Source organism: Sus scrofa, chromosome 1, assembly GCF_054392235.1.
Source record: "Sus scrofa isolate SSC_HxYL_T2T_F1_AM1 chromosome 1, Sscrofa_HxYL_maternal_Yorkshire_Landrace_v2.0, whole genome shotgun sequence".
NCBI classification, from domain to species: domain Eukaryota; kingdom Metazoa; phylum Chordata; class Mammalia; order Artiodactyla; family Suidae; genus Sus; species Sus scrofa.
The window spans coordinates 287409659-287424145 of NC_139383.1; the positions used below are offsets into that span (position 1 = coordinate 287409659).

Here is a 14487-nt window from a genome sequence, read left to right on the forward strand (position 1 = left end):
AACCTCTGTATGCCGTGGCACACACACACACACACGCCCCCCCATCTAAAACACACGTTTTGGTGTTTTTGGTTCATAAAATGATGCAAGTTTTATGTGGATACATATAACATTTTTCGGAACTAGGGGTGTGCAGAGATGAGTGGCCATGCCTTTGAGTTCGGCTGGTAGTGTTCTGGGCATTTTCACGTGTACGTTTACCTGGCGCGTGTTCGGACCCCACAGACGTCTCTTCCTGAAACACACGAGGAACGGTGCTCTGCGAAGTCTGGTGACTTGCTCTTTGCCCTTAGTGACCCAGCTCGGCTGTCGCTCTGTGCCCGGCCGTCTGGATCGCCCTTCCTGCAGCCTCTGCGGGGCATTTCACAGACGAGCCTCGTTATTTAACCTGCTCCCCACTGGTGGGCATTTACCGTGTTTCCAGCTCTATTACACACGACATTGCTGTGCGTGTATAAGAGCCTTTCCGCAGGATTTAACCCCAAAGCGGGGGGCTGCCTGGTCCATGCACATACGCATCTTAATTGGAATCTGGCAAAATTGCCTCCCCTGCCAAAAGGTTTCTTCCATCAGCATTTATGTTGAATCCCCAGAGCGCACATTCCCTTTGTAAGGTGGTTGATTTCATTCACTGGCCGGCTGGTGGGTTGGGTCTTCCTTCACGGCCCTCAGCGTCTGCCCCGGGCTAAGCGCTTCCTGCCGCCGTGATGCTGCGGGACACTGTTCCTTCTCTCAAGGGGCTCACGACGATCGGTCAGGGAAACGGTACCTCCTGCTGGTCCAGTGCAGGCTGCGATGGGGAGCTGGGTGACACAGAGGAGGCACAGGCCTGTCCCTGTGTTTGGAGGGCTTCTTGTTCTCCTGGAGCTTCATTAGCAAAGAGGATGCCTGCAGACACCACTTTGACTCTCTCATAAGTCTTTTTTTTTTTTTTTTTTTTTAATGGCTCACCTATGGCAAATGGAAGTTCCCAGGGGTTGTATCTGAGCTGCAGCTGCAGCAGCACTGGATTCTTTAACCCACTGTGCTGGGCTGGGGATCAAACCTGTACCTGCGCAGAGCCCTGAGCTGCTGCGGTTGGGTTTTTAACCCACTGTGCCACAGCGGGAACTCTGTCATCCTACGTCTTGAGGGAGAGAAGGAGCCTGAGGAGCCAAGTGTTTTAGTGTTGCTGATTCTGGCTGCCATTCATGGCTTCTCAGTAGAGGCAGGTCCCGTTGCTATGGCAGCAGGTTAGTAAGCTGCCCGGCAGGGAAACTGAGGCCAGGGTGGCGGGGCGGCGGTTGGTTTGGGGGGTGCTGGCGCTGGTCCCATCGCGGATGTCACTGCCTGTAGTCCCTGCTCCTGGGGGCTCCACTGCCCCGTGCAGGAAGCCGGGGCTGCTCCTGGGGGTCCAGCCCGCAGCACGTGCGGAGGTCAATGGAGCCAGGGCACAGCCCGGCCTCTGCAGCGACCGGAGGGTCAGTCTGGAACTGATGTGGACCTTACCCACGTGCGGAGGCACAGCAGGCCTCAAAGAGCAGCGCTGAGTGGATGAGGCCCCCGTGGTGGCCCAGGCCGGCCTCAGTAACAGCTGCGTGTCCCTTTCCGGATGCTGTCTGGGGGTCCAGTCCGCCACTGGTGCCGTTCTGTAACTGGCCTGTGCCCGCCTTCCGCCTCAGTGTAGCTCCCTGGGTGCCGGGCCTGGGCGCGGCCTGGATATGGAGGGCCCTCTGCCAGCATGACCCCAGCTGGCCCGCGGACAGGCACTCCTCCCTCTGGGCCTCTTGGAGGCAGGCAGGGCCGTGCAGGAGCTGCCTGTGCAAACGCAGCCAAGCCCAGCAAGTGGAATCTGGCATCCCGTGCCATCCCCACCCCTTTTCTCCAGAACAAGCAGATAAATTACCTCTGAGGAAACTGAGTTTAATCATCTGGTTCCCCATCACACCTGTGGGCTCTGCTCCTGGACCAGCTCCCGCTGGCAGTGCCCGAGCATGTACAACCCCGCCCGTCCCGCCCTGCCCCGCACCGTCTCTGGCTGTTGGATGCAGGACTCATGTCCGTGGCTGTGTCTGTTCCGTTCATACCCTTTGAAGAATGATGGGGAGACAGACAGTGTCTGTTCCGTTCATACCCTTTGAAGAATGATGGGGAGACAGACAAATATACTTGCGGTTTTACACAGACAGATGGAAAGCAGGGGTGACCAATGAGAGGAAGAGGTGTGGCGTGGATGCGGGGAGGAACCGGGCAGGTCCTTCTTAGGGCCCGTCGGGAGGCTCCCCTTGCCCTTTGGCCGTGGCATTTCCTCCCAGTGCTCAGTGTAGAGGCTTAGTCTGGCTTGCACGACCTGGCGGGAGCACGCTCCTCTGCATGGCCTGGCGTCTGTGCCTCGACGTCCCCTTGCTGCTCTGCTGAGTGGTGGTGCCCCCGAGCCCAGAACGTTCCACATGTGGCCCCAGACTAGCCAGTGGGGCTTCTGTCAGCTCCTGAGGTCCTTCCTCGTCACTGCTGCTGCAGGACTCCATCTCGGGGGCTCTGCGGGTCCCCTGTCCCTCGTGTGGCTCCTTGTGGGCCATAGGACCTGCTTCCAAGTGACAGGGTGTGTGCTGGGGGCTCACCCGTTGGACTATAGGTGCCCTCAGGCTGGGTAGCAGCAGGGACATCTGTTTGAACCCTGCAGAAGCGTCACTAGCATCTGGCTCGGTGTGGGCGGATGTGGAGGTGCGGGTGTCCGGATGCAGGGGTCAGCCCCAACGAGAAGCAGAAGACGGCCATACCGCCCCGGGGCAGCGAGTTTTAGATGGTCCCGTCTCTGCACACGGGGACCGGGGAATGCCTCCCCACCGTGGCCCCTCCCTGGTGACCTTGTGTTCATAAGCAGGGTGGCACCCACACAGGCTGACATGTCACCATAAAAATCTCCCAAGCCTCTGTTAGAAGCTCCTCAGAGCTCTTGACTTTTTTGTCTGGACGAGTGGATGAGGAACGGTCCACCATGCGGTCCAGCTCCCAGGTCTGGGTCACTTTTCATCAGCCTCCTGGCGGTGGGGGCTGGACAGTGAGTCCCCTGTGTGGTCAGTTCTGCACCCCTCACTTCCCTGAGGCGCACACACCACAGGTTACCCACCCCACCCAGGTCCGTCCCAAAGGCACTGAGCCAGAGCGCCATTTGCCTCTTGTCAGGGAGGAGGTTGGCATGGAATCAGACACAGGCATCACACAGGGCTTCACCTCTGGCCCGGAAGGGAGCGTGAGACCACCCAGGACAGGGAGACGGTCAGGTGAGTGGTTGGTACCTAAAAGCTTTGAGAAATTAAAGTTTATCAATTGAATCTTCAAGATGATGGCATTCCTTCCTTCCATCCATCTAGCCATCCGTGAAGTCATTCCTCATCCATCCTTCCTTTCTGTCATCCTTCCATTAATCATCTCTCCTTCTATCCTTTCTTCCATACTTCTTTCCATCCTTCCATCCATCCATCCCTCCATCCATCCATCCCTCTATCCCTCCATCTTTCCATCCTTCCATCCATCCCCCATCCATCCATCAATCCCTCCATCTTTCCATCCATCATCCTTCCATCTTTCCATCCATCCCTCTATCCCTCCATCTTTCCATCCATCCCTCTATCCCTCCATCTTTCCATCCTTCCATCCATCTATCCATCCATCCATCGCTCTATCTTTCCATCCATCCATCCATCCATCCATCCCTCCATCCACCCATCACTCTATCTTTCCATCCATCCATCATCCCTCCATCTTTCCATCCATCCTTCCATCCATCCCTCCATCTTTCCAACCATCCTTCCGTCCATCCCTCCATCCTTCCCTCTTTCCATCCCTCTATCCCTCCATCTTTCCATCCATCCCTCCACCCATCCATCCCTCTATCTCTCCATCTTTCCATCCTTCCATCCATCCATCCCTCCATCTTTCCATCCATCCATCATCCCTCCATCTTTCCATCCATCCATCCATCCACTCATCATCCCTCCTTCTTTCCATCCATCCATCCATCCCTCTATCTTTCCATCCATCCATCCATCATCCCTCAATATTTCCATCCATCCTTCCATCCATCCCTCCATCGCTCTATCTTTCCATCCATCCTTCCATCCATCTAGCCATCCGTGAAGTCATTCCTCATCCATCCTTCCTTTCTGTCATCCTTCCATTAATCATCTCTCCTTCTATCCTTTCTTCCATACTTCTTTCCATCCTTCCATCCTTCCATCCATCCATCCATCCATCCATCCATCCATCCATCCATCCCTCTATCCCTCCATCTTTCCATCCATCAATCCCTCCATCTTTCCATCCATCATCCCTCCATCTTTCCATCCATCCCTCTATCCCTCCATCTTTCCATCCTTCCATCCATCTATCCATCCATCGCTCTATCTTTCCATCCATCCATCCCTCCATCCATCCATCACTCTATCTTTCCATCCGTCCATCATCCCTCCATCTTTCCAACCATCCTTCCATCCATCCCTCCATCCTTCCATCCTTCCATCCATCCATCCCCCATCCATCCATCCCTCCATCTTTCCATCCACCCATCATCCCTCCATCTTTCCATCCATCCCTCCATCCATCCCTCCCTCTATCCCACCATCTTTTCATCCTTCCATCCATCTATCCATCACTCTATCTTTCCATCCATCCATCCATCCCTCTATCTTTCCATCCATCCATCCATCCATCCATTCATCATCCCTCCGTCTTTCCATCCATCCATCCATCCCTCCATCCATCCATCCCTCCATCGCTCTATCTTTCCATCCATCCTTCCATCCATCCCTCCATCTTTCCACCCATCCATGCATCATCCCTCCATCTTTCCATCCATCCACCTATCCACCCACCCATCAACCCATCTCTCCATTCATCCATCCCTCAACCCATCCTTCCATCCCTCCACTCCCCCCTCCTCCGTTCCCTTCATCCCTATGCCCATCCTTCAGTGGGGATTATGGATGGTCCATGTGGTACTTTGAAAGGATCTTGTGAAGAGCAGAGGACCGTGTCTCCAGGCTGTTTTCTCAGGTGGTACCCAGGTCAGTACGCTGAGGCTGTGCACAGCTAGGAGACAGCCTCTGACCTGCCATTCGCCCATCAGCCCAAGATTCTGAGGTTCTCCATGGTCCCTTGGGGTAGAGGCTGAGGATCTCTCCTGTATCTGAGGGCTTCCTGAGGCCCTGAACCTCTAGAAGGAGCAGCTCCTCTGTGCCCTAGAGTGACCTCGCTCTGCCTTGTCACTGCCACCATGCTCTCTGGTCACTACTTGGAAGGGGGTGAGCCTGGCCGTGGTTTGTCTGGAGGTGCCTCGGGGAGTGTCCTGCCCTCTTTCTTCCCCATGGTGTTGGGGGGAGAAGAGGTATTTGCAGCCAGACACCCGTTTGCATGCCAGTGGCCTTGGGACACTCAGCTGCCTCTCCCAGCCTGTGGTTCCTCATCTGCCAATGAACGTGCTCACTTTGTGTGCTGTCTTGATGAACAAGGGAGTGGAGGAGTTGGGCGTAGAGCCCAGGGCATGTGGGCACAGTGGGTGCTCAGGGCCCAGCTGCCCCTCCCCCAGGCTGGGTGCACTTGAGCTGACGCTGCAGTCGCCGGCTGTGCTCCAGACTCACGTGGCCACCGTCCTGGTGCTGCCTCCTTGCAGTGTCCTATCTGTTTCGTAGATGGTGACTGGGGGCTCCGGGTAGAACCCTCTTTGCCCAGGGAGGCGTGGCTCACCAGGGGCTTGGGGATCGGGGCCACACCCACTGCACCATAAGCCCTGGTGTCCTGTGTCACCGCTAGGGACGTCACGGTGGCAGAGTCAGGTGGGTCTGCCCTGCAGAGTGGGCGGCTGGTCTGGGGGACAGAGGCTCCGCACGTGGTCTGGGTCTGCTCAGAGGGTGACCTGCAATGGCACCGTCTCCTCTCCCCAGAAGCCCTGCTGGCGGGTCCTCAGTCCTCCTTCAGAAAAATGGGCGCAAGGCAAGTGACAAACACAGTGTCTCTGAGCCCCACAGGCCCGAGCTGGCCTCATTGGTGGCTGTTTCTCGTCTCCGTGAAGCAACAGAGACTAGCGGGAGATGGGAGAGTGTGTTGAGGTGGGCGGGATTGAGTCGGGCGGGCCCTTCACGTCCATCCCTGTGGGTCCAGCCCTGCCTGCCTCCAGAGCGCTGCTCTCTGCTTTGCCAGCCTGCGAGGCCTACGGGCAGGCTCCTGGGCTGGGCAGGGCAGGGGTGCTGGGCACTGCTCACCCCCAGGGGCGCTGTTCTCGGGGGTCATGAAACACATGGCATTGGTGGGGAGGTGACCGGGGAGAGCTGGGTCCCCTGGGAAGGACTGGGGTCAGAGGGCTGGGGTGAAATTGGCCTGGACACTGAGCAGAGGAGTCTGGTATCCTTGGGGACAGCTCCATGGAGCAGAGCCTGGGGACCTTGTGTTTGTGCTGGCGCAGGAGCCCGTGAGCCTGTGCACATGCCCCCAGTTCACCTGCACTGGGCTCAGGCCTCTGCTCTGTGACACCCCTGGATGAGCGGCTGCAGGGATGATCCGGGACGGACGGCCGCCGCGGGTCCTGCCTGCCCTGCCCCCAGGCCTGCAGCACAGTTTCCACCCTGTTCTGTTGCTTTGTCCCCATTGCTGGCTCATGGAGCAGGAATTTCAGTCGGAGCCTCCAAAGCGGCTGTTTGTTTTCCAACCTGCTGGGCTGACCTCCCCGATGGGGCCACTTGCTCTGCGCGGGCACTTCAGCCCGGGGCCAGCGGCGCCTCCATGCTCCCAGCCCCCCTCCCCGCCCTGCCCGGGCCTCGGTCCTGGAAGAGCCGAGGCTCTTTTGGCTTCCAGGAGGCGTGAGAGGGAGCTAGCAGGGGTGCAGGGACCTGGGAAGAGTGGGGGTGCTTCCAGGGTCACCCTGCTGGGCGCCCCACAAACACCGGACAGATGTGGCGTTTGGTGGCAGTTACCATGAGAGTCGGTCAGGTTCCCCAGGCATCAGCCCCGCTGAGGTCCGCAGCCCAGGAAGGCAGAGCCACCTCACGCAGGGGATTAGACATATTGATACCTATGGAGCGGCAGGGGCACCAGGGCTGTGAGGGCAGTGGGTGAGGGCCAGCCGCAGGCTCCGTCTTCCATCTGCCTGTGCCGAGGGGGAGGAAGCTCGTGGGCCTGGGGTGGATCAGAAGCTGCAGGTGGCTCTGCATCCGCGTGCAGTGTGACCTTGTGATGGTCACACTCCTTTCCCACGCACCTCTTTCAGCGTGAAGGTCGTGAGCCTGGATGCTCTTCACGGCCCCTCTGGCTCTGAGGTTAGAAAGCTCTGGGAATTTTGAAGACGTCCGCCTTGGTGGCTCTGTGGGGGCGCCTGCATGTCCTCTTGAACATAACGACGTTGACCTTGGATGGAGCGGACACCCCCTCTCCGCTCCCGCCCCTCCTGCTGGCTCCCCAGCACCTGTCCCACTCGCTCTGCTCCCAGACGCCGGCAGGACCTGGCCTTGGGCTGAGGGTCCGGGGGGCTTGGTGTGGCAGAGGTCGGGCTGTGCCCTCGGGAGGACGGGCCGTGGAGCTCCATCCAGGGCCAGGGGCCTGGGAAGTCCTCCCTGCAGGGCTCACTTTGCCCGGAAGCACTCCTGGACCCGAGGGTCTTGAGTGTCCTGTGCCTCATCACAAGGTCCACGGCCTTCCCGGACCAGAGAAGGCAGGTGTGGGATGAGGCTGTTCAGGTGACCCCAGCGGTGAGTGACCTGATGGCCTCTAAAGTCACCACGTGAGCAGGTTCTGATTCATCACAATCTCTGCCCGAGCCTCTAGGCTGGAGGGGACGGTGACCACTGACCCCCTGGCGTGAGCTTCTAAGGCTCTCTTTGCCGATAGCGAGTGTTTAAGATTATTCATAGCCTGTTGGGAAAAAAGCAAAAAAGGGGTGGAATTTGAGTGAGAGCCCATGCAAGCCCTCGTGTGCCTCGTGCGGGAGGCCTCAACCCAGTGCCTCCCCAGCAGATGGAATGGCCGTGCGTCCCCTGCTTTCGGCCTGGGGTTGCCCTGAGAGTTAAGCCCACCATGAAACCATGACCGTGGAGCAGCACGGCAGGGGGAGATGGTGTTTTTTACGGAGGTGGCAGCAGTGTTCAAGCTGCCATTTCCCTCTCCCCCTGCCAGTTATAGGTTAAGAGCTGTGGGTTTGCTCACTCAGTCATTCAACAAACTTGGCTGAGTGCCCGGTGTGTGAAAGAGCTCCTGCACAGTTGATGACTAAATCCCACCCATTTTTGTGTCCTGCTGAGACTTGGGGGTGAATCATTAAATCCCAGAAGTGCACCCTTTACCAGGGCCTTGGCGCTCAGGTGGGTCTTTCTGGCTGAGTCACTTTTGTCCTGACCCCACCCCAGCACCAGGCTCCGAGGGCTGGGGAGGGCTGAGGAGGGCTGGGAAGATAAGGCATTGCTGTCAGCCCTTGGCGAGGGTCCGCCCATCCTGACTGTTCCCAGCCCTGGGGCACCAGGCCACTGGTGGCAGTGCCCCGTTAGAGCAGCCCGATTCTGAGGACACATCCTTGGCAGCCAGGGTGGTGACCTGGGCCCTCATCCTGCTTCCCCTCCTCTCTGCTCCTGAAAGCCAGGTGCAGCCTGGCGTTGTCCGCAGAGAAGCCTTCTCCCATGAGGGGTTCCACTTGCTAAGGCGGGGCTGCTGAGCCTGATACAGACCCTTGAACCCAGTCAGGCTGGCACTCCGGCCCCCATGGCCTCTTCCTTGCCCTGAGCCCTGTGGAGTGGTGTCCAGAGGCCAGCTGATGGCCAGGAACCAACTTAAATTCCTGCTAAGAGCAGTTGCCTGATTCCCTCTGCTCTCCTAGGTACTGGATGCCTGCACCCACCCCGGCTGTTCTGCAGGTTCAGGGGAGGGAAGCAGGGGGCGGCTGACTTTTAGGGGTGATTGTGGAGCCCCTCTTGGGGAGACAGGGAGATCATCCTTGTGTGGTTGGTGGAGACATTGCCGTTGACAGTTGAAACATCTGACTACTTAGCTGGACAATTGTGGAATTTATCTCTGGCACATCTGCCTCCTGATTTGTATCCCTCGTGTATATTGCTTGTTCATCCATCCATCTGTCCATCCATCTGCATCCATCATCCATCTGTCCATCCATCCATCATCCATCTGTCCATCTGTCCATCCATCCATCTTCCATCCATCCGTCCATCTGCCCATCCATCCGCATCCATCATCCATCTGTCTATCCATCCATCCATCCATCCATCCATCCATCCATTTCTCCATCCATCATCCATCTGTCCCTCCATTTGTCCATCCATCCGTCTGTCCATCCATCTATGCATCCATCCATCCATCTATCCATACATCTACATCCATCATCCATCTGTCCATCTGTCCATCCATCCATCATCCATCCATCCATCCGTCCATCCATCTGCATCCATCATCCATCTGTCTATCCATCCATCCATCCATCCATCCATCTGTCCATTTCTCCATCCATCATCCATCTGTCCCTCCATTTGTCCATCCATCCGTCTGTCCATCCATCCATCCTTCATCCACCATCTCTCCATCTATCATCCATCTGTCCATCCAGCCTACACTTCCATATTTGGGCTCCTCCTTTGTGCCTCTGCTTTCCTGGGCCCTCCTGCTGCCTTTTTGGCATCTGGCACCTGGAGCTCAGTTCTACATTCCCAAGTCCTTCCTCACGTGCTTCCTTCTGCCTTAAAACTGACCTCTCCGGCATCCAGTCCCTGACGGGTCCGGGGGTGTAATACCTGGTTGCCTCTGCACGGTCTCTGCAGGCTCAGTGCAACAGCAGAAAGTAAGCAGGCTGTTGTGGGGACGAGGCTGAGTGCAGGAAGTAGGGCTTACACAGCCAGCGGCAGAGCTGGAGCGCTGGGCTTATGGGTCTCCCACTCAGGGTCACATCCCCAAAGTAAAGTGGCCACTCAGACTTTAGGAAGTCACTGCTGCCAGTGTTCCTGGTCCCCGGGACCTGGTCGCAGGCCCTGGCTCGCAGCCCAGACCCTGCAGGAGGAGGGTCTCTCTTTCATTCCAGCTCCACTCTGAGCGTGGGACGCATTTGTGTTGGAGCGCTTCCCATAGGGCGTTCTGGGAAATGCAGTTTTTAGTGTCTGGGCTCCACAGAGCAGGGAGAACTTGAGTGAGCTGAGGCCGCTCCTGGCCCTCTCCCCCCCACCCCTCCCACCCACTAGGCCAGGGTTACGTGGGTGCCACTGGCTCTGCTTTCTCGAAGCCCTGGGACCATCACCTGTGGTCCTCGGGTGCTGTGAGCCTGGCGGAAGCCAGGGGTGTTCTCCTCGGAGGGAGGAGGCAGGAAAGGGATCCGCGTGTCAAGATCCTGGTCCGGGGAACTGTGCCGGGCCCTTCTCACCGGCCTCCAGAGAGGTCGTGGAGCCTGCTTCCTGGTGGGAGATGCTAGGCTCCAGCCCACACCCAACTGTTCCCAGAGCCGGCACCATCTCCCAGCGGACTCCTTATGCCGATAGAGAAACTGAGCTCCCGGTTCTTCCCAAAGCTGCGTCAAAAGGGCGCTGCGGCATCACCAGGAAGAAGAGCCCACGGGGACCGTCCTGCCAGACGGGCCGTCGCCACAACTTTTGTTAAGAGGAAGAACTGCCTTCTTAGCTCTGGCACAGGGAGCCCCTGGCTGGCAGGAGGGGTGGCAGAGGGCCTGGAAAGGTCGGTGGCCTTTTCAGCTTGTTGCAGCAGAAGTCCGTCAACTTGGCCCCGAAGCCTTCGGGCAAAAAGCTGTCCCCGCGCACAATGGAGAAAGCAGGTTCGCGAGCCTGCACGTCTGGAAAAAGCATCGCATGCGAATGGCGTGTGAGTCCCAGACGCCGGCCGGGCTCCTCGAGGCCTCTCCTGGCCACTGCCGCTCTTGGAGCCGAATCTCCGAGATGAGCCAGGGCTCGGCTCTGTCACTGAGGCAGGTGTGCCAGCGGCTGGCACGGCCATCTCTTCCCACGGGCTGCGTCCAGGGCACCTGTGCCTGGCTCTCTGCTTCTCTTGTCAAGTGGATGAGCACTGGCGAGGCCTGTGGGGGGCAGGGTAGGAGGGCTCGCTGGTGCCCAGATGCTACTGATGTGTGAGGGGCTGACCACCCCTGGGGGGACAGGGCTCTGGGTAGGAGCCACGAGAAGCAGCGACTCTATAGGTGGCAAACGCCAGCCCGGACCAAGCCTGTCCTGGGTCCCCCTGTGTCCCTCCCTCTGCAGAGGTGGGAAATCCCTGTCCCCCATGTTTCTTGTCCCTTGATTCAAATGACAGAGGTCTGGGAGTACCCTGATGGCCTAGGTGGCCTAGTGGTTAAGGATCCGGTGTTGTCACTGCTCTGGTTTGGGTTCGATCCCTGGCCTGGGAGTTCACAAATGCCATAGGTATGGTCAAAAAAAAAAAAAAAAAAAGAAAAGAAAGAAAGAAAGAAAGAAAGAAAGAAAGAAAGAAAAAATGACAGGTCTGCAGCAAAGCTGAGTTGTAGAAGTGACACTGTGGAACGCGGCCCTCAGAGCCCCAGCATGTGGGTCCTGGGACCGGGGCCGTGCTTCGCGGTGGAGAAGAGCAGCTTCTGTTCCCTTCCACCCTGCTCCCCCTCGGAGCCGGGCCCAGCTCCTCATGGGGGCGAACGGGGGGCCAGTGGCATCATCCACACTGACCGCCCTGGCCGGCACCTGCTCCCCTTCAGACCTGCCCCTGGGGACAGGGCCTCTGTCCGGGTGGGTCTCTTGTTAGGGCCTTGCCTGGACAAGCGGTGAGGCTGTGTGCACCCCCCACCGCGTACCCCACCCCCTGCCCCCGGTGGTGCTGGGCTCCACACACAGCAGCTGGCTGAAGGCTTGCCCAAAACCAGGGGAGACCAGCCTTGGGGGTCCTTGCTCACTTGCAGAACTTCCACCCCTGTTGCAAATGTGGAACTTTCCTCTTGAGCAAGTCCCAGGCATTTAATAACCCTCTGGGGAGAAAGGTCAGTGAGCCAGAAACTGAATAGTTAAGAGGCCCAGAGATCTCAGCAGTAAGCTTGCGCCAGCCCTGCTGTTGCCCCCAGAAGTGGGTGCGGACTTTTAGTAGCAGGTGTCAGAACATAACCCAAATTGGCATAAGCATAAGGATACCTTACTTATTCGTATAGATGAGTCTTCTTCAGGCACAGCTTGATCCAGGAGCTCAGACCGTGTGGCAGGAGTCTGTCCACACCCTCAGACAGGCACTCCCCAAGCCTTCAGGAGACGGTCCCCCGCCCAGCTGCAGGTTCATCGTCCATGGGTGGGGCTGCAGAGCAGAGAGGGATTCCTCTTTCTTAGAGGGGCAAGCCCCAGAAGGGAGCCTGGTCCAGTCACATGCCCTCCCCTGGGCATTGTGCTCTGATTGGCCAGGCAGGCTCACGGGCCCCAGTGGAGGGGGTATGGTCAGCCACACCCACAGCCACAGGGCCATGAAGGTGCTGGTTGCTGGGGTCCCCGAAAGCCTGGGGAGCGCCCCAGCCCTCCCTGTGTCCTGTCACTATGACTCTGAATTTGAGTTCACCTTCCCTGCCTGGACTCCCAGGGCCCCGAGTTTGTAGTAACACAGGCAGAACGTTGCGCACAGAACCGGCTGTGTTTAGGGCAGTGGGCGCGTGGCCCCCAAGCCTGCGGGCATCAGAGCCTGGAGGTCGGGGCTCTTCCTGATCTGGGGGCTGGTGCAGGCACGTGGAGTCCATCTTTAGCAGGTGTCGGGGACGGTGGAGCTCGCCCTGACGCCAGCTTCTCCCTGCCCTCTGGGGCTGTCTCCTTCTCTGCAGTGCCATGGGGGGAGGTCAGAACTTTCCAGAAGGGATGCAGGGACCTCCCTCGTTCTGGGTTCCGTGCCTGTCTTGCCCAGCAGGCGTCAGTCTTCTGGGGGCAAATGGAAACCGGCTATTTGTGTAAACCCTGATGGGAAGATTGCATTTTAATTGGATAAGGATGGAGGGGCAGATGACATGTGCCAGGGGCAGCCCCGCCGTTCTCAGTGGCCCCCAGGTGGTGGGCATGCTCCAGCGGTTTCGTAACAGATTTCATGAGCTGTCCGTCACTCCCGGTTCATAAGCCCACCCGCGGTCACCTGCTTCCGTCCGCGATGGGATCCAATGCCACCTCTCAGCTCCTGTTGGGGCGGATTTTCTGCGACACTAATACGAAGAGGTGTTTGCGGGCTCGGGGCTTGTAACACACTCGCCACCTGGGGACTTGGGGGCAAGAGCAACGTCAGTGCTTGGTCAGGGAGGACTGGCCCCTGGCGGGTGGCTGCTCTCAGGGACCGGGTCGGGGCCCTGGTTCGGCTGAGCGGGACGTGTGTGTTTCTGCAAAGCGGGGCGTCCTGGCCCCGAGGGCACCGCTTCTCAGCGGGGTGCAGGGAGGTGGCCGGGGTTGGTTTCCAGTTCACGAGGGCGGCCTGCCCTGGGCGCCCTCCTCTCCTGCTTGCGGCTAACTGCAGCCCTCCCCTTGTCGTTTCAGCTCAGCCAGCAGATCTCCTGAAGGTTCTAGATTTTCACAACCTGCCTGACGGGATAACCAAGACCACGGGCTTCTGCGCAGCGCGGCGATCTTCAAAAGGCCCCGATGTCGCCTACAGGGTCACGAAAGATGCCCAGCTCAGTGCGCCCACCAAACAGCTGTACCCTGGTAAGAGGGGGTCCGTGTCCCTCGGGCCCCTCCAGGGAGCAGAGCCTGGAGCTCGTGGGGTGGGAGGGACGTGGCTGGCTTTCCGGGAACCCCTCGAATGAGCCGGGTTTGATCTCCGAGCGCTGAGAACACAGCCCAGCCTGGCAGCTGTCACCCCTACCCCCCGAGTGGGGGTGGGTCTGCTCTGTTCCCGCCGCGCCCGCAAGCTGCTGTCTCTTCAGCTGTGGACAGGCTGCCAGGACGCCCAACGCAAAAAGGCTCTGGATGGTTCCCTGGTGACGCGGGTAGACCCCCCGGGGTCACGGGAAATGAGACACTTCTAGACAGAAGCTTAATTGGGGGCGAGGACATTAAGAGATGCACGAATCAATGTCATGGGCCCCAGTGCAGGAGCGCAGGCTTTTAATGAGAATCAATTGCCAAGTGTCACATCCCTGCTTTTAATTACGTGCCCTAAGCGGGAAGTGACAGGAGCTGCCGGAACGCGGCGTCCGAGTTGTCCCCGTCACCCGGCCGGGGGGCAGGGGTGGCTCCCTCCCCCCACCCCCTGGCATATTGGGCCGGCTGGGAACTTAGGCCCACGATCGACCACCCCTCCCGCTGCCCAAAGGGGCCCATCTTCCCGCGTGGGCCAGAAGGGGATCGGGGACCTCGGGCAGCGGCGCTGACCTCAGCTGTCTTGTCGTTATTAGATTTGTCATCTTTTTGGTGCTGGGAGGTGCCCCGACATCGAACCCCGAGCACTCTTTTGAGGGACCCGCTCCTCCAGGGCTGCGTTCTGCTCCCTCTGAGCCTGTCTGTCCCTCGTCACCCTCGTCTCCACCCCAGGCATGTCCTC

General features: G+C 58.7%; 1 protein-coding gene and 1 long non-coding RNA gene across 5 annotated transcripts in view; one reads left to right on the top strand and one right to left on the bottom strand.

Annotated features, from left to right (window-relative positions):
* The window catches only part of COL5A1 (collagen type V alpha 1 chain), a 150672-nt gene that overhangs the window by 24777 nt on the left and 111408 nt on the right, over positions 1-14487 (top strand). For all 3 annotated transcript variants that reach the window (XR_014836809.1, XM_085010628.1, NM_001014971.1), the window contains 1 exon segment: positions 13482-13649. Coding sequence is in view for 2 of the 3 variants with exons in the window: in XM_085010628.1 (XP_084866754.1) it covers positions 13482-13649 (168 nt within the window). In the remaining variant the exon portion in view is untranslated.
* LOC146407336 (uncharacterized) lies at positions 926-11458 on the bottom strand. 2 transcript variants are annotated; one of them, XR_014842339.1, is made up of 4 exons: positions 8491-11458; positions 4463-8457; positions 2114-3536; positions 926-2067 (listed from the first exon to the last, which is right to left on the bottom strand). It is a non-coding gene; the product is annotated as an uncharacterized LOC146407336 (long non-coding RNA). The 2 variants fall into 2 exon arrangements; XR_014842340.1 differs by lacking the exons at positions 926-2067; positions 2114-3536 and adding an exon at positions 3743-4035 and having other exon boundaries at positions 4545-8457.